Source organism: Coturnix japonica, chromosome 3, assembly GCF_001577835.2.
Source record: "Coturnix japonica isolate 7356 chromosome 3, Coturnix japonica 2.1, whole genome shotgun sequence".
Lineage (NCBI taxonomy): Eukaryota > Metazoa > Chordata > Aves > Galliformes > Phasianidae > Coturnix > Coturnix japonica.
The window spans coordinates 62489065-62508757 of NC_029518.1; the positions used below are offsets into that span (position 1 = coordinate 62489065).

A 19693-nucleotide genomic window follows, 5' to 3' on the forward strand; every position below is an offset into this window, starting at 1 on the left:
GGAGCTGATTGAGGAGAGGGATCTTTCAACAGAGCTCAGTGGAGCCATGATGCCTCAGAGGAGGACGCAGATCCCAGGCTCCCAGTGCCATGGTACTTTGCAGTAATTAGGGGTTCACTTGCTAAGGGTCAGATCATCTCTTTGACCTCTGAGAACCTCCTCAAAGAGCCAAACATCGAACAAGAAAGCTCACTCTGCCTTTTCACATGAAAATAAAAATATATGATTTCGCTGTAATTATTTAAAACATTCAAAATGGTTTCTCTTTTGAAGCCCTTCAAAAAGACAGCTTTTGCCTCTGCTAACTGGAAAGGTAACATCTTTCATATCTTACAAGGAATCAATGCATTTTATAGCTATTCTGAAGTAAAAAGGAAATGACAGAGTTGGAGACTAGTTTCAGTGATGTTCCAAATGCAAAAATAAAGTTAATCAGTTATTAGTAAGTGGCACATGTGTCGCTGATTTACAGAAGGTTGCAAAATATGTATGGATCCAGAAGCATTTTTAGAGCAATGGAATTCAATACCAAGTTAGAGATCCTTCAACTTGAAAGAAAATTGAAATCATACCATTATACACTGATATTTTCTGTTTGTTTTGCAGAACAAATGGTTCTTCTGACTCTCATCGGGCATGCCTGTTACTACCATAAATTGCTGAATCATAGAATCATAAAGGCGGGAAAAAAAACACTAAGGTTATATACTCCAGCCACCAGCCCATCCCCACTGTGCCCACTAACCACGTCTCTCAGTGCCACATCATCTGCTCTTCTCTGAAATTTCTTTCTAAAACATTACTGGAGAGGTTTCTTCTTTTCAAAACAAATCTTTACCATAGAAGGAATTCATCAGACAATGTGCATACATTCTGCTAATAAAACAGGATATTAAATTAGCAGCTTCTGTGAAATTAGGACTTTCCCCATGATCCTGAGAAGGTATTTCTTAGAAACAAATGCACAAGTCAAGAAATACCCTTAACCTTGTTCCTGTTACTGGTGACATGTAGAGGACAATAAAATGTCAAAGGTACTCACGCACCTTGCCTCTCTGAAAATGTGATGCTTGTTAGACACTTAAATAGTGTTAGTACTTAAGCTTTATGCTTCAGTTTTTCACTCCTAGTAGAAATACTGCTCACTTAGCCATTCTGAAGTAAAACACCTATTTGAAAGAGTTTTCAAGAAAGAGTTTGTTTTATCTGCATGTAAACTGAGATATTTTGAAGAATTCTTTAGGAAAAGCCCTGTTTACTAACTATAATCTACATGCAAAATAATTTGTGAGAAAGCACTGTGAGTATAAGTGCTCATAAAACATTATGCGTGGGACAAGTGAGGCCATATTACACTGAAAAGTGGACTCTGTCCATGGAGTTATCAGTTAGGTTAGTGGTTAATATATAAACTTCAGTCTACAAACCCTGAAAAATGAACTCTCTGAACTCCATGTCACCTAAAAAAATGTGTGGGTATAGTCACTTTCCATGATTTCATAACTTTATCACTGCTATCGCTAACTTCAGAGAATTAAACTAATCAAAAAATCTCCTTTTTTTTTTTTCCACTAAGCATCTTTTCATGCTAAAAAATGACTTTAATAGTTCTCCTGTTGTCCTGCTGCATCCAGCTTTTTATTATAGATTTTTCCCCACATAAAGTGTTGAAACTAGTTTATTTTTTCATACACTATGTGACTCCTGTAACATAACTGTAACATGTAACATATATGTACAGAGATATATATAACAAATATTGTCTTAGGTCTCTCAATGATCTGATATACCATCTCTGATAGGACCCTTACAGTATCAACAAAATCGATCAAACAAGTTGCCACGAATAGTGTCTCTTGTCAACAACCTTTTTAAAAGCTGTGCTCTTTTTGCCAGTCTCATCTCTATGTCCAGCCTGATATAAATGCAGGTATTCTTGTACTACATTGTCTTCACAGGCCACGGGATAGATACATCTAATGCAGAATTACCCAGGCACCTCCAGAACTATGTGGTTGCCACAACTGCGTGTTAAAAGTAGAAATCTTGCAGAAATGCAATTTGTGCTAGGTAACAGTGGATTTGGCTACACTGTTTTCCTTTAGTATGATACCCAGGGGAAACTGTTACTCAAATAGAAATGGAAGCGCATACTTCAAGTTTCAGGGAGACATCGTGTTCCCTAATAGACCCTAAATAAAGACCCTATTCCCTAAATAAAGACCTGACAAACCTGCCTAAGAAACTACGGAAGTTACTGAACTTTTTTTGAACCTCAAAGTTTTGGCTTATCACTTGGGCAATATCTGGATTGGTTCTTATTTATATCCCTATTTAAAACAAGCAGATTAATTCTTGGGTTTGCTTTCGAATTCAGTCATAAATGGAATGTCTTAATTGTTTGTTAAAGGAACAGCAGGTTGTGGTCAGGGTCAAATGCCCCTGTGCTCAACAGATTTTAGCTTTGCATAGTAGTAACTCATGAGATGATGATAAGCAAGCAAAGCAAACCCAGAGGAGGATCTTCATGCTTTGTATGAGGGAAATGCTGAGAGTGCAAGTATGCAAGGACAGAGAAAAGGGAGGAAGAGACCTGATCCCTTTTGATTGGGAATTTTTCACTGCATTGAGAGGCATATAGTACCTGGGCTTTTGGTGCATGGACTTCAGCAAGTATGGGATTATGCAAGGTTAGCAGCAAAATAATGCAAAATATCTCTGCTGGAGAGTTGATTTGAGTCTTGGCAGAAGGGTTTAGGTATATGAGCTGGTTTGCTCCTAGTAGCTCATCACTTGCTTTGTAGTCAATCTGCTGACAGGAGCACAAACCTGGTGATGGTCCTCTAGCAGTGCCATTCCGTAATTGCTTTGTTTTCTAGAATAGGTGGACTCCTTTCTGAGTCACTGTGAGTGATCATAAGATTTGCAAAAACTCAAGAACTCATACAGAATGCAGAATGGCTGTTCTCATTCAAAGTACATTTGATCCATGTGGAGGCACCTACAGCCATTTATTTCTGATGAGGTATGGTGAGACATCCTTCAGATATCCACGAGGAGAGGCAAGAGTCTGGTGGATGGCAGAATCACAAGGCAGAGCAGAAGAGCTACCTGTAAGTGTGAGCTCACTAGCTGGGCCATGATCTGACTGGGTGTTTTCTTATGTAGAGCCCCAGGAAACAGGGGGATGAATACACTTTTCATCACCTCATCACTACCATCTTAGATCTGACTCTGCCTTTACATGAATGGATTATGAGAGGGCCTGGAAGGGTCAGATAGCAATAGGGAAGAAGTAGAGCATTCTCTTTTTACGTAACCTAGGAAGCATCAGGCATAAGAGTAGCACACTATGCAATCTCTGAGTCCCTCTCCCAGAACACAAACAAATCCTCCCTAAAGGGAGAACTTGGCAGAACTAAAGAAGGGGAGGCTTATCCTTGCTGCACAGCCATGGGCTAGAGTAAGCAGGGAAGCAACCTGTTGCTGGCTGGCCCTACATCTCACTTGAGTATCAGACAGACTGCAGTGAAGAGAAAAGGGTTATTTCATCTCAGCCAAGAAGGGCTTCAGGTCTTTGCTCTTCTGCTTAGGAGAAGGAGGGACTCTCCAGTGTTTGGGTTTGAGGGACTAGTTCTGTTTGTTTTCCCTTGGAGAAGACTGATTGCCAATTTTTTCCATTTCTTGGAATGAAGGGACTGGCTTCGTTTATTTTCAGCAACCTCCAGGAAATGAGGCTGTTACATTTATTATCCTGAAGCTGGAAGGCCAGTTCAGTTACTTTAGTAGGTGTAGGGGCACAGTTGTTAAATTTATTGTGCTTTTTCCAAAGGGCTTGGAGCAAGTCTGTTATTCCCACTAATTACATGGAGCCTTCCCGGTGTCTTTGGCTGAACATACCAAATGGTTGAATCATGACCTGCCAGCAGAAGCAAAGACCTTGCATGGGCAATTCTGGTAAAAGAAAAATCCTATGAGCTGTGTAGAAATATGTCCATTGCCACATACTTGCAGCTGTGTCTGTGTGATAGTGAGCACAGCCATAGTATCAGCTTAGGGCAGTGAGGGCACAAGTGACTAAGGCTTGCAGCAATATGCCAGTCTGCTGCAAGGCAAAGAGAAAATCCAGGTAGCGTTACACAAGAGAAAGGCACATTTCTTTCTCTGATCCCTTTTAGTGCTTACAAGATTTAGATAACACACTTATCATGAAGTAAATGGAAATATTTTGCAAGTTTTACTTGGTGTGGTAACAGCTATTACCCTTTACACCTCTGTAAATACTCAGAAGTTTGCACGACTAAGAGCATAAATAAAGCTAACGAGCACAGACTATCTTCAAATACTTCCTGGCTTTTCACATGCATGCCTAATTAAATGTTGAAGATGAATTTCTTTCAGGTTGTAATAAAGTAAAATTGTGTAAATAATTATCTAAGCAAAGGAGTCACACGTGCAGAATAAATTACCATTGTATTTTCTGATTACTAATGTAAGTTTTGTTAGGAGTGAATGAATAATATAAAAATATTTAATTAGTGAACTCAGGGAGGGGTTATTTGCAGCGCTAATATCAACAGTACATCTAACATTATTAGTGATCAAAAGAGCCTACTATAGCACTAACATCTAACATAATTAGAGATCAAAGTTTACTAGGCAAGGAAGACCTTGCTCATAGAAGATGTGGTCTCCCAGTCTTTATTTCTTGTATTTCTCTCTCTCTGTCAAGTTTTTTTTCCCCAAGTACTTCCATTTCATCTAGAACACTAAAACATTGGTAAGTAAGTTTTTTAAGGAAGAAAATGAACTACAACAGTAGATTGTTAGTTGTGTGATGGCTGCTGAACACTGACTTCACAATATCACTACCTGTGAGAGGGATAGGGCAATGGGAAGGAGGACATGGAGCTGCTACTTATCACAAATACTGATTTTAGAAGGTTCCCAAGATGTATAAAAGATCCTTCGGGGTAATTTCAGCAGAAATTATGCCGAAATTATATGGTAGGTCTTCCCTATAACCAGAGGTTGTACTTTTACCTTGTTCTGTGCCTTTTGATGACCCTCAAGCAGGATTTAGAATAGGACTCCTGACAAAAGCTGATTAATTAGATTAAATTTAATAGATAGAAGTTTATGAGGATTTTTTGTGCAATTTTCTTCCACCAGAATGTGCTGTACATATTTCTCCAGTTTCCTTGATTTGCTCCATGTTTCCCAATTGTACTTAGATACTTGTTCCAGTCAGTGAAGAAGATGTCTCTTCCTCCAAGGGTGAAGGCAAAGGAATTGCAACTAATAAAAATGATTGGAGGAGGAATTTATTTTCATAGATTTTGTCTCAATTTCCCTTCTCACTTTTGTCAGAATTCCAATCTTTATGAATAGAAAAATTAAAGGAGATATAAAGTCTTGCAAGAATGTGAAAATGACAAAGAGAAAAAGAAGTTATTTGTTTGAATACCTATTGGGTCTTTGAAATTCCTTCTCTTTTGACATTCCTGCACTCTACCATGAGTAGGAAGTGACAAAATACATGCAAGGCATTTGTTTTCAGTGTTACTGATGCGACCTGAGAAAATTCGTCTTCTAAACTGACTGTTTATTCAGTAAACCACATACAGTTTTTCTACCAGCTTTGCACTAGATTAAAATCTGTGTATTAAAAAGTTTTGGTGGCAGGATTTAAAATCGCATAGGTATTAAAAGATTTTTATTACCAATAAATCTCATGTGAAAATAGGTGAATGTGTTTTCCCTCTGTTGAGGGCTCCTCCTCTCTGGGTAAGCTCATCTGTAAACACGAGCCCAACTGCTCATGCTGATGACTCAAATCCGCTCTTACGCTCCCTTCTGTCCAAGCCCAGATCTCAGCCTGCTTCTCTCTGAATGTCTAGCCATCGGCTCAAGCTTAGTGAGGCTCACCAGAGCTCTTAATCTTTCTTCTAGACTTTCTTTGCTGCTTCTTTTTGTAGCCACTGTGGCTAACATGACAGCTTAATCTTCTGTCCAGTCCTTGAATTTCTCAGCACCCTCGGACCAGATCTTTCTCACCTCAGCTTCTCATACCAATGCTTTGTGTGAATCATGGTACATAAAACTTCAAAGCTATGACCTTCGTCATGCTACCATACAGATAATATTATCAGTCTGGGTTTCATTCTCCTGCATGTCTATTTCCACAAGACGGCCCTCTCTTGTTTTGGCAGAGTGTTTTCTCACTCTTTCTTCTTTATCCACTACTGAAAATTTCCTACACTGCCTTTCAAGACTGGAAAGAGCTTTCTGTAAATAACACATGGTGCACATGATTCATATCTGAACTGCATAGACAGTACAATGACCGAAATACAGAGATTTTACATTCAGCTCTGCAAATGTTAGGAATGTGTTCCTCAGTTACATAACTAGGCTTAATTCATACTCCCTTACAGGAGATGCTAAAGTCACCACTAAATGATAAAGATATTACAGTTGGATTATTTACAAATATATTTGTTATATAATTATTATTTGGCTCCTATCAAAATTTATACCTTTCTCAAAAGACAATTCTGGAACTAAAACTATTTCTTTCTTCTTATTTTTGTCTCCACTGTGGAACCGTAGTGATATAATTCATTTTAAACGAATTGTTACAAAGGGTGGCCAGAGCACTGTGATAACCTGGTACATTGTCATAAATAGTTTGCATTTCCAGTTCAAAGGTCACAAATTTCATAGTTTTACTTCCTCCTTTTTCCCAAGTAATGAGTGATTCTCCTCAAAGGTTAAAGCTTTGGAATAGCATTTCTGGTGGTCTGAATTTTGTTTTTTCTTCAGGGAACTATAGTTTCTATAGCATTATAACCCAAACCAAATGTCTTCTGAGGGACAATGGAAAACTTTTTCTCTAAGCTGTTTGAACATGCATATTTGAAATCTGTTAAACATAGATATATGATGGCTTCAGATGATATTTCTAGATATAAATTCTTATAAAAGGAGCTAAAACTGTTTTTAAAAAAAAAGTAAAAACACAAAGTATGTTTCCCTATACTTAGTGTATTTTGAATTCTGTCAACAAGTCATAAACTGTTACCAGGAGGTTGCTTTCTGTATTGCTTGTTGACAAGATTAGAGGCAACATTCCTAGCCTCTTGAAATCAGTGACAAAGCTTCCCTTGACTTCAGTGGGAAGAAGATTTCATTCAGAACATATATATAAATCCTACTCAAACAACTTCTATATTCAAAATATTTTGAATATTTATATATATGCATAATATATATAATATTATATTATATTTATAATATACAATTATATATTTATAATTATAAATTATATTATATATCTATATATATTATATATTTATTTATAATATATGCATATATATAAATATTTAAAATATTTTGAATATAGAAGTTATTTGAGTTGGTTTTAAAATCTGAAGACAATAATTGACTTATACAATTTTTTGCATCACACAACAGACAAAAAGAAGAGTTTAGAAAGACCAAAAAACCCAAAACTGACAACAACAAAACCACATCAGAATAAGCACTTCCTTTTTCATTTTATTATTGTGGATTAGCTATCTTTCCACATGCACACAAAATAATTAGATTGAAAATGCTTATAAAGATAGAGTTGTTTTTACAGAATGCTGCTTAGTGGGAATTGAAATAGGTGGGATGAAAAAAAGACAGGCAGAAAACCTCCTATTGACAGTGTTGGACTTTCTTACCCATTAAACTCTGTGAACCTACAGAAGTTCAAACTCTTCTAACTTATCTGCAACAACGTTGTTTTTGTTTGTTCGTTTGTTTGTTTGTTTCAGAAGACAAGCAAAATGCAATAGTGTTGTAGATGAATTATTGAGGTAACAACATTAGGATGCATTTCCAGAAACACTGAAGTACACGTCAGGACTATGCTGTGATCTGGTGGATAATACCTAACTTTACATACTCTGGTGGACTCCCTGGTAAATTATAAAAAGACCCAAACAAATCAAACATCCAGCAAAAGCTGAGAATTCAGTATCTATCAAAGGGATACAAAAGCTCAGGTTTACTTTTGTGATCTCTGCTATTTGGCAAATCCTTCTTTTAGTGGCAAATTCATATCAGATAAAAATTAGGGAATTAAAACAAAGGGTCAGGTGAGAATTCCCTGTACATCAGCCTCTTCCAGGAATCAAATTTTGTTCATTCTTCCTTTCACAAGGAAGGTCCATGTAGAAAAAGAAAAAAAGTAAGCAAGCCTAAAACACTTCAACTCATCTATCTGAAAAAAAGAAAAACAACCACCAATTCATTCAGTCTAGGAAAAGTTATTTTTAATTGGATGTATTTATACTAAGATGATTTATATGTTGATGTTCATACGTCACTTTAGATACGGTTTATCACACCATAATCATGGTTTAGAATTGCCTGCCTGATGAAATATGTTGAAATAGCTACTCTGTAATTGCTATTACATGCTAGCTCCCCATGTAAATATCCCTGTATTACCTATTTGACTTCATAGCTCCAGTACCAACCCACAATACCAGGGAATGGTAATGTGCTTCTGCAGCATACCACTGACTTTAGAGCACCAATTCTGACCCTTAGCGTGCAGAGCAGTTAACCATAACAGTGGTTTGTTTGACTGTAGTTTCAAATGTTTGTCATTTCTATGTTTCTACATAGAAATACATCTAGTTTCTACAACTGAAATAATTCAAACTTGCTCCATGTTATGCAGGCACTTTATAAATCAGCTCAAAAACCAAGCAATCCTTCAGCTATCCAGACATGATACAGATTTTTTGTAATTAAAATGTAGAGTAATCAAAGACTCGCTGCTAATCAATAAGTCTAAGGCTCTCAATTAGGGTTTTCAAAACAGAAATCCAGCAGGACAGACACCTTCAGAATCACTTTCTGCTGCAACCTGAATTATTTGCATGCCTCAGCATATGTTCCTGTTACTGAAAAACTGAGGTTCTGCTGACATCTGTTGATAAATGTCTGAACAGCAGAAATGGTGCCTTACAATAAAGGAAATGGCATTTTAAAAACACAAAGTAAACAGAATTAAAGGTACAGAAATGGTTTTTCTTCCTATAGCAGAAAAGTTTCAAGTCATTGTCAAATAATGGCTGTAGAATCAGACTGGGGAAAGGATGAAAAGGAAAGGTAAAAACAAAATTTGCTGGTATTTTTTGGTAAGATGTTCCCCCACAAGAAGGAGGTCACTTCCTACTGAGTCAATACACAACTTGCAGTGAGTCAAAGTGGATACACTGATTAAGCCGAAAGAAATTGGCTAATGAGTGTATTGAGCAGAAGTGTAATTAATATCAGCAGAGACCAGAATGTGTTTTTCAAATGATTGAATTCGTGCTAATGTGGAAGTATGATGGTAATGAATACTGCGAGATGTCAGAACTTGGGTTTGTTTTGTTTTGTTTTGTTTTGTTTTTTGAAGTACAGGAAGAAATTTTGCTTACTCAGCAGAGTAACCTCAAAACTTAGCAAAAAAAAAATTATTTCTGAACTCTACTGGAGGGTTTTAGAAAAAGTATTTTCTATTGTGTTTTCTATAAATTTCACTTGCTTCTACAACAGTGAACGATTAAATCTGGTCTCAAAGCTAAAATTACAGTAAAGTTCAAACAATAATCTCTTTCAACTGTGTGTTAGTTAAGAAAAGGGAGTGTGTTAAGAAAAAGAGAGAAGATGGCTACATCTTTCTTTCATAGCAGGTATTTCTGTTAACAGAATGCATGCTACACTCTCTTCCACTTGTACAGGGAGCGCATGCTCACTGCTAAGAAAAACATGTTTTGGGCGATGTTTTAGGCACTGTGTAACCTGTAATAACTGCTTTTCTGATAAGGAAAGTTCAGAAGGTGTAATTTTGCTTCTTTATCTGCCGTTCATATGTGAACCCTCCTCCTTCCTCCTCCTTCCCCCCCCCCCCCCCCCCCCCCCCCCCCCCCCCCCCCCCCCCTCCCCCCAACCCTCAAGGAACAAAAGGGAAATTTACATTAAAGAGAAAATTCACTTTCTGCCCATCCCTGCTGCTCACCTTTAAAAATATATTACTGCTTGTAAAATACGAGCCAAATGATCTTATCTTGGACAACCATGCATGAGGGTATCTTTGTATCTTCCCACTTTCTCTGCATCCGGGATGAACTGAAAGGTATTATAATGGATAATTACTGTGACTACTTGGATGCTTGCCAGGCCGTGTTGTAATTATTGTGCACTGGTTTGAGAGTGTTGCTCTAGACTGAAATATGAGGCATTCCTTTGCCAGCTGCACAGAAGTGTGCGGTCTGGCTGCCCTCTCCTGGCAAATCAGAGTTCTTCAAGTGCCTGAAGAACATCAGTCCATAATGCCAGTGTTTGACAGCTGGGCTGCTTTTATTGCACAAAGCTGATCTTCAGTTACATTGTGGAAATGTCTGGGATGTTTGGATGCATGGCTGCTAGGTCAGAGGTTCTTATAAGCATGACCATGATGCTGAACATCCAGGAATTCTGGACAAATGTAGAATGTTCACATTTAACAATGGACAATATTTTCAGGCTGAAGAAGATGCCATTCTTTTTCTGCAGGAAAACTGCAGCTCTGAATCAGATGCAAGGACTTAGATGCGTATAAACTGCAGTTTAGAGGACTCAGAACTCTGCCAGCTGGACAACCAGACTCAGAGTGGTGCAAACCCTGGTTGGAGGTCAGTAACCACCAGAGTACCCCAGGGACTGGTTCTGGGTTCAGTCCTGTTTAACATCTCCATGAATGCTCTGGCTGATGGAGCAGAGAGCCTCCTCAGTAAAGTTATGGATGACACCAAACTGGGGGGAGCAGCCAACGCAGCAGGGGGCTGTTCTGTCACCCAGAGGGACCGCAACAGCACAGAGAGGGGCTGACAGGAACCTCCAGGGGTTCAGCAAGGCAAAATGTGAGGCTGTACCTGGGGAGGAACAGGCCCAGGCATCAGGACACCCAGCTGGAAAGCAGCTCTGCAGAAAAGGGCCTGGGGCTACTGGGGGCACCAAGGTGAGCATGAGTCAGTAGCTGAGTGCCATTTGTGCTGAGATGACTGTCACTGTTCCTGGCTGAATTAGGCCGAGTTGTCAGGAGGTCAAGGAAGATGATCCTTCCCCTCTACATTGGCGGGGTCCCACCTGGATCATTGTGCTGGGCCCTCAGTAAGAGAGAGACCTGGATATACTGGAAAGGGTCCAGTGGAGGGCCACCGAGATGCTGAAAGGACTGGTGCACCTGTGCTGTGAGGACAAGCTTAGAAAGATGGGCCTGCTCAGCCTGGAGAAGAGGAAGATCAAGGGGATCTCATCAATGTCAGTAAGTGCTTGAGGGGAGGCAAATTTTCAGCAAGCACAAGGCACACCAAGGCATCTCCATTTCCTTGCTGTCTGTGTTTTGTGAGCACTAGTGTAAAAGTTGTAGTTGGCCTTACACAAGATTAAATAGAGCAACAAGGTAAGAAGGAAAACTGATCAAAAGAGAAGGGATGTTAGACCTGAAGATGTACAGATCTAAATGAAACTGATGAATGTAGTTAGATCAGTTACTAACAGAGATCGTTATTGTGTTGCCTTACTCTGTAACGCGCACACTATCCACCCCCAAACTAAGCCCATTTAGAGATGGTAACACTTTCTATTAAGAGTATCAAATCAAGACACATTTATGAGTTGGTAAGCATGAAGGTTTGATTCAATTTCCAGAACACTTTATACCACTGTCATCCTAACCACAGCTATACTGGGCACTGAGCAGTCTTTGGGCTGCTCTTGCCTGTAGACTCTACCACATGTAAACACTGTTGCCTCCAGCTCTGCGACACTCATCACATGAACACAGGAGTTGCCTTGGTAGAGAGCAGTCAAACTGTCCCCATAGTAAGCATGGTTTTGTCAGGGTTGTGAGCTGAAACTTTGAAACATCATCAGTTTGGAAGGCGAGCAACGTGGCCGTGCTGCTGGCCAAAGGACCGAGAGCTACATGCTTCCGGTGTTTTTGTGACATGAGAGATCACTGTGTCACTTCGAGGAATCGCACAAGATCACAGAATTATCAAGGTTGGAAAAGACCTAGGAGATCATCTAGTCCAACCATCACCAATACTTCCCGGCTAAATCATATTCATCAACACAACATCCAGACGTTTCTTGAACACTCCCATGGTCGGTGACTCCACCACCTCCCTGTGCAGTGCAATGCCTGACTACCCTTTGTGAGAAGAAGAAAAACTGCGAGTTTCCTAACACAAGAATCCCTGTAATAAACACGGGGACGGTGATGCTCGAAACGGTGCACTCCCAACAACTAATGGAGCGCTCCGGGTGCAGCCGGTGCAGTGGTGGCGGCCTCCAGCAGAGGGCGCTGCCGCCTCGTTCCGCCGCCGTCCTCCCCTGTGTGGGGCGGGTCCTATGGCGGTCCCGCTGCGCCTGGGCCGTGCCGCACGCTTGCTGCCGGTCGCTGCCGCTCGAGTTGCCGCCTCGCAGCCCGTTCCGCGCCGCTCTTCCTCCTCCTCTCGCCGCTCCGCGCCGCCTCCCGCCATGCAGGCCTTCCAGTACCCCGACGTGTACCGCGACGAGGCCGCCGTGAGTACGGCTGGAGCTGGGGCAGCCCGTCGGGTGCCCGGGGTGCCCCGCACCCAGAACTCCGATTCTGGGGCGCCTCAGCGGCCCGAGCTGCTTTGTCGGGAGAAGCCTCCCGCGTTCCCTTTCCAGGCCAGCGCCTGGGGGTGGCTGGGCGCGAGGATGGGCCGTGCGGGGCTGCTCCAGGCGGGTCGTGCCACCCGCCGCTGTCTCTGCGCACCCGGGGGCGGCTGCAGCCCCGCGGAGCCGGGTGGGGGGCTCAGGGGCGGTTTCCATCGCGGCTGGAAAATACAGGCCTGCCTGAATGCATGGGGAGCATTGCCGGCTTCTCTGTAATGGTGCACCAGGAACGTAATGTCTGCGTGCGTTCCGATGCGGTTCGCGCATGGATCGCCGTGTGAGTTTGTCCGGAATTGTGAGTGCTTCACAATTCTTCCACAAACAGCTGAGCCTCGTACACCAGGCTAGGGATTATTATCCTCATTGCAGCCTTTCAATACCTGAAGGGAACTTATTCCCAGGAGGGGAGTAAACTCTTCGAAAGGGCTGACAATAGCAGGACACAGGGAAATGGTTTTAAGTTAAAAGAGGGAAGATTTAGGTTGGATGTTAGGGGGAAGTTCTTTACTAGGAGAGTGGTTAGGCCCTGGAACAGGCTGCCCAGGGAGGTTGTGGATGCCCCGTCCTTGGAGGTGTTCAAGACCAGGTTGGACGGGGCCCTGGGCAACCTGATCTAGTAAAGGTGTATGTTTGGTGGCCCTGCCAGGCAGGGGGGTTGGAACTACATGATCCTTGAGGTCCCTTCCAGCCCGGGTCATTCTGTGATTCTGTGATTATTTGCAGAAAGAACTTTGCTTTTAACCCAAAGTGTTTGCCAAGATGAGCTGGCACTGGAAAGACTCAAGTATTTTCTTCTGTAGTTTAGCGGAAGGCTGAACCACACAACTCCAGGTATCTTGGTGCCTTTTGTATGCTGGAGCAAGCAGGCACATAGGAGACTAATTTGAGTGCTAAAAATGCTTTTCTTCTCATCAGCACGTGTACTTTGCTGAATGTGAGCATCAGTAGGAGAGGTGTAGTAACTGCCAGGGGCAGAACCTGAATTCACACTTTTGGGTGCATCCAGTAATCAGGTTTTGAGATTTCACTTAAGCATCTGGATTTGAAGGAGGCCTTGTTTATTTGTTTAAAGGAGGTCTTTGTTGTTATTTGTTTGTTTGTTTTTAATTAGTTTTCTAACCTAGCTCGTGGAAAGAATTAAGGTTTTTTTCCAATGTGTTTCTCTGGTGTTCTGTGTTTTCGGCTGGTTGTTTTTTCCCTCCCTAAGGATTATTGCTGCCTTAGTTCTTCCACTAAAAATGATGATATTTACAACTCAACTGAGAGCAAGATGCTGATGTCCTCTTTTGCTTCTTAGCGCTATGTACTTCTGTTGAAATTCCAAATAAACTTTGTTTCAGGGTGGCTGATTCCCTGATAAATAGTTCACTTATATAAATGTTGGGGTGATGTTTTTTTTGCTGTTGTTGTTTTAAGTATTGTCTCTTATTAATTCAGGTCTCGGATTACCATGGACACCAAATCAGTGACCCATATTGCTGGCTTGAAGATCCTGACAGTGAGCAGACAAAGGTAACCTTTCATTGTGCAGAAACGTCTGTTTCAACATAGATCTCTTTTGTAGGGTATGTGTATGTATTCTGTTTTTAGAAGACCTTGCCAATAGGTTTAAAAATCTTACCATTGTGAATGTAGGTGTAATGTAGTACACCTGATACTTAAAGGTACCAACAGAGCAATGCTGTTATTTTGCACCTTTGTGTTAAGGTGGGTATAACAATATGGAGAAGTAAGGCCCTGTTTGTCTTGCACTGATTTTCTTTTTGACAAGTTGAATTTCAGGGAGGCACTATAACACTGAAAGGTGGTGCTCTGTTTTTAAGATCGCTTTGCCTACTGTCCGAAGTACATCTAAGATTGCCATATTAAAACAAGTCAGAAAGGAAGCTTTCCATTTTCCTTTCCTCTTTCTTACAGTGACAAGTATGTGAATCTACTTTGTGTGTTTTCAACTTTGATCTCCTCAGGTTAGGCTTTGATAGTGGCTTTCATTACATATATCACAGTATTTTCAGTGTGAAATCTAGTACAGTTAGACTATGTTACTTCTTCACTAGGAGAGTGGTTAGGCCCTGGAACAGGCTGCCGTGAAGCTTAGTCGTGAAGCACTAAGCCTTTTTCATTTGCCCTATTACTCACTTTCTTGTGCTCTACAGCAGAGGCTGCTGACAGCTACTCTTTCTTACTAGCTTTTCTTAATGGTTTTATCTCTGTGTTCTTTAGATTGTTCTGCCGGAGTCGTGCAGAATAACCATTCTGTACTTAGCTGATCAAACAATAACCAGACCCTGGTAAAGGGACAATTGAATTACTATACAGACTTCAGAGCGAATTTCAAGTGTGCTTTGTAGACTTTCCAAACCTTGAAGTCACTAATCTTGAGACCTGCATCTTTTCTTACGCTTCCTCTGAGTCCAGTGTTCTCTTTATGCTCTATGTAGCGTCTCACACTTCCATGTATTCTTAGGGAAGATTAGGTGTCCACTGTATACCTCCACCAACAGGCTAACTTGAATTTTCTACATATTAAATAAAGACTAGAAGAATTGCTTTGGCATTCATGCTCATCTGCACTGAAAGAACTCCCATTCCCAGTTCCTGTTACATACGTACGGACAATTGCTGTAGGTTCTTTACCGTTGGTTGGCATCTGTTTAACTCAGCATGGTCAACAGAACTGTCTGCTCTGAGAGCTCTGTTGGGTAGCATCTGTTCCTGTACTTCACACAGAGCAATATTTCAGATATGTATTGTCTTTTAAATGTGAGTGCAGCCTTATGAGTTAATTTGTAAGTATATAGTTGTGCAATGAACACTTGCAAGGAAAAGTTGTTTTCTTTTTTACCGGAGGTAAAAGCAGATGTGGTAAAAGTGTGACTGCAATTAAAAGTGAGTAACACACTACAGCAGTGTTACTGTTTGGGTCACACTTAATATAGGGAACAAGGATCTGTGCCAGTTTCTTTCCATTGAATGCCACTGCAGAGTGCTTTTGCCTATACAGTGCATTGGTGATTATATACATATATATATCCATATGTATACACATATATATGTATGTATATATGTATTTTTTCCCCTGAGACTGTCACAACACTGAGTAGTTACCTTACATGGTATGTGCTGTCTGTGCTCTTAGATATTTCTGTATTTCCACTTAGAGGAAACAAATCAGATCAAAGTGATTCTTGGGTAGATTTAAGTTCTTTTTGTCTTCTGATGGAGCCTGGGAATGTTACAGCAAGATAGAAACCGCACCATGTTCTAATTGGAACAGTGTTTTGGCTTATAACCACTGGGATGTGCTGTGCTTCTTTGCTAGATCGTAAAGTTGCCTTTGTCAGTTTAGTCCTTGGGGGTAGAGCAGAGATAAGAATCAGCCTTCCCCTGGCAATGGTTTCCCCTCTTTCGTTCTTGGGGGTTAATTTCCTGACTGACTCCTCACTGATGCATGGAGTCTGCGTTTGATTATATCATCATTTTTAGCCTTCTTTTGCATCTTTGACTTTTCAGTGCTATAGTTGTTGTTTTTCTATGTCATCCTTGAGTGGTGACTTGCATGTAGCCAGCACATAAGTTCTTAAACTAAAGCACTTCTGCACTTAGCCAAGTGTTCTTAGAGCGTTACTAATTTTGCACTTGTGTTTAAGGTTTGTCAGTTTCTGTATGTTTTGTTGGACATGAACAATTATCTTCCAAATAGAGAGTGACCAAAATTAATGTACTTTCCCCCTTATCATGTAGCCTGACAAGTCTCTGGAAACAAAGCCTGGCATGTAATGCAACTGTTGGCCATGCACTACTGTTGCAGCAGGATGAATGGGAGAGTCTGTTTACCTCTGTGCCTCACGGAGCCATTCTCACTGTGTGAAATGTCTGTAACATGCTACTAACGGGCAATTTTGTTCTTTCATCTTTTTTACCTGAAGAACTGATAGATGAGTGAACATTGACAGCAACTGCTAAATGCTGGTCAGGTGCTTTGTCCGGCAGCTGACTTTCTTGAAGAGCAGTGAAACTCATGCTGTGCAGTATGGTTTGTAGTCCACCTGCTCCCATAGGTCATGCCCTACGGTGAAATGTAATTCAGACATTATTATGCACTGTTCCACCTGCTTTGTAACAGATTCAGAGGGTAGAAACAGTAACCATATTCAAAGTTGCTGGGGAAGAAACCTGTGTTAAGCAGGTGAGGAGTCCAGCATTTCAGCTTGCTACATTGCAATAACAGCTAGAGGCTGGGTTGTGTATGGTATTGCAGCTGTCTTTGGAAAGCCTGGCTGTGAGTTACAGACGTGCACTCTGCCCTGCCCTTTCTGGCCTATATTCTTGACAGAAGAATCTGCATGTCTGCTTCCTAACAGCTGTGGCTCACAGCATGTTGCCTTAAGATGTTAGGTATTAATTTTATGTTAATGCGCTGTGATGAAACACCAGCATAGCGCCACTTTTTCCATCCGTGTAATGGGAGTGGTGGCCTCTAACAAACAGCTGAAGTAGCAATAGTTTTGGCCACTGGAGTTAAGTGTTTGCATCTGTTTGGTGGAGTGTTCTAAGGAAGCCAGACCCCTTAATGTTCTCTTCCCAGAGATTACATCTGTTTCTCTTTTGTAACTAAGAATTTATCTTTGGACAGGGGGAAAATGCCTCATCTGTTCTTGTAAAGGATAGCACACTGGGCTTTCCAAGAAATATTGACTGGGGCTAGTAATCCAAAGTGTTAATAGAATGAACAGATGACAGGTGCGCATGACATTTTGTATCATCATCTAGCTTTTCACAGCCCCTGAAATGATAGTCATGTCTGTGGGCAAAAGGGACTCTGTTCATTATCAGTTTTCTAATAAATATGCTGTAGAGGACTGGAGCGTTGTGTATTTGTGGTGAAGTAAAAGCAGGTGATTTTTTTCCTGAGTGTCTTCTGTAACTTATATTTGCTTAAATGGTAGCAAATAGTAAATATTAAAGCAAAATAGCAAATAGTAAAGCTTAGGATTGTTTTAAAGAAAGAGCTTCAGTGTGTTGTTTTGTTTTTAAAATGGAGTGGCAGGAATCTGGCATGCCTTTGGCCTGACCACTGACTACCTTAATGTGTGTCCTGAAGAAAGATAATTCAAGGTATACAATCAGTCTTATTAAGTGCTGCAACACTGTAATAATGCAGGTAAATATGTAAGATTGTTCAGGTGTAAATCTACACACCCTACATGGGAAGAAAGAATGTATGTGATTAATTGCATCAGAAAATAGTGTCTCCTGTAGGAAGTACGCATTTCTACTTGAACTAATATACTTTTGGGGGGGGTATTATTTTCTTTCAGGCGTTTGTGGAGGCTCAGAACAAGCTTACAGTACCCTTCCTTGAGCAATGCCCTGTCAGAGGACTATTCAAAGAACGAATGACTGAACTCTATGATTATCCTAAGTACAGTTGCCACTTCAAGAAAGGAAAAAGGTACGTAAGGAATGTCTTCACAGGTGACATAGATGAATGTGGAGCAGGTCAAAAGCAAATATATGTTACATAAATTATAAGCTGTACTTGCATTAATTCCCTTATTGCTGTGAAGGCATGTGTTTAACCTGGTATTTGAGATATGTGGTTGCATGATGCAGAGCAGAAGGTGCTAGGTTGTTTGCGATTCCCAGTTATATTATCTTCTGTGCATTTGTCATCTTTTTAATAAGAATAGTGATTTATCAAAACTCTTAACTGCAATGTAAGACAGCTGCTGTAAAAATAAAACTCTGGGGAGTCTCTTTGAGGGTTTATCACTGCCAGTTAAAGGCACTTCTCCTAGAAAAAGCACAAATCTGTCAGGTACACATTCTGAATATTTATTAAAACCAAACAAGAGTAGTCTGTTCCAATAATCTCAATTGATTTGATCTTTGTTAAGTGAGCACCTACTTATACCACGTGTATTTTCACTGTTATGCGTGAGGAAGAGCAAAATACACCTTGATTACCTTAAGACGTTTGCATTGTTATTGAGAGAGATCTGCAGCTCTTTAGTTACCTGTCCTGTGCTGCAAGAGAGGGTATAGGTCCTTGTTATTAATGGAGGGAAAGTGTACTGTGTGGGTGTTTTGGTCTGGGGAGGCAGGAGGCTTTATTTGCTTTCTGTTTGGTTTTTGGTATATTGTGGGGAGCTGATGTTGATTTAGCACTGACATGCCATCTTTTAAAGATGTTAAATTTAAGCCCAGAAGCAGTGAAGCTGCTGATTAACCATCTGAGGCAAGTGATGAGTCAACTGGTGGGAGCACAGGTGAAGGTAATTCAGCTGTGCTCCTGGAAGGGGTGGAGCTTGACTTTACCTCTCCTAGATCCCATTTAAGGGCAGACCACCACTAAGGTAGCATCTTTTGCTCCTTTTTGGAGTTCAGCCTCAACATTTTCCATCTTGACTGAAGGCCTCAGAGTTGGTGAGTCTTTTTCTTAGATACCCTCTGTCTATCTATTTACAACTATACTTGTATTATTCCAACTATACAGGCTGGAATTCCTTTTGTCTTCAGAGGCCTAGAAATTAGTGACTGGGCCTCCTCTGTGTCAAAGTGGATCATCGACTCTCTGATAGTCACAGGGGAAGCTATGGTTCCTGTTCTACCATGATACTTTTATTTCCCTATTTGCCTGTCTTTTATTCACTTCATGAAGACCTAACACAAGTTTTTCTTGGTAGTCTAATTGAAAAACCTGAGTTCTTTATAGTCATTTTGCCATCTTTTGTTCTTTTAGGTATTTCCACTTTTACAATACAGGACTACAGAACCAGCGGGTTTTATATGTACAAGACTCCTTGGATGCTGATGCCAAAGTTTTTCTTGATCCAAATAAGCTTTCTGATGATGGCACTGTGGCTTTACGAGGTTGGTGGCACAGTGGTTACTCCTGAAGAAGTCTGGGTCTCCAGTAATTAGAAATAGTTTGTAACTCTTCATGTATTTAAAA

General features: G+C 40.7%; 1 protein-coding gene across 1 annotated transcript in view; it reads left to right on the forward strand.

Moving 5' to 3' along the window:
- Positions 1 to 12415: 12415 nt before the first annotated feature.
- PREP (prolyl endopeptidase) overlaps positions 12416 to 19693 on the forward strand; it is an 81885-nt gene continuing 74607 nt past the window's right edge. Inside the window, exons 1-4 of the mRNA XM_015858711.2 lie at positions 12416 to 12618; positions 14173 to 14247; positions 18057 to 18190; positions 19481 to 19611. Of these exons, the coding sequence (XP_015714197.1) occupies positions 12445 to 12618; positions 14173 to 14247; positions 18057 to 18190; positions 19481 to 19611 (514 nt within the window). The 5' untranslated portion in view covers positions 12416 to 12444. The remainder of the gene's footprint in view (positions 12619 to 14172; positions 14248 to 18056; positions 18191 to 19480; positions 19612 to 19693) is intronic.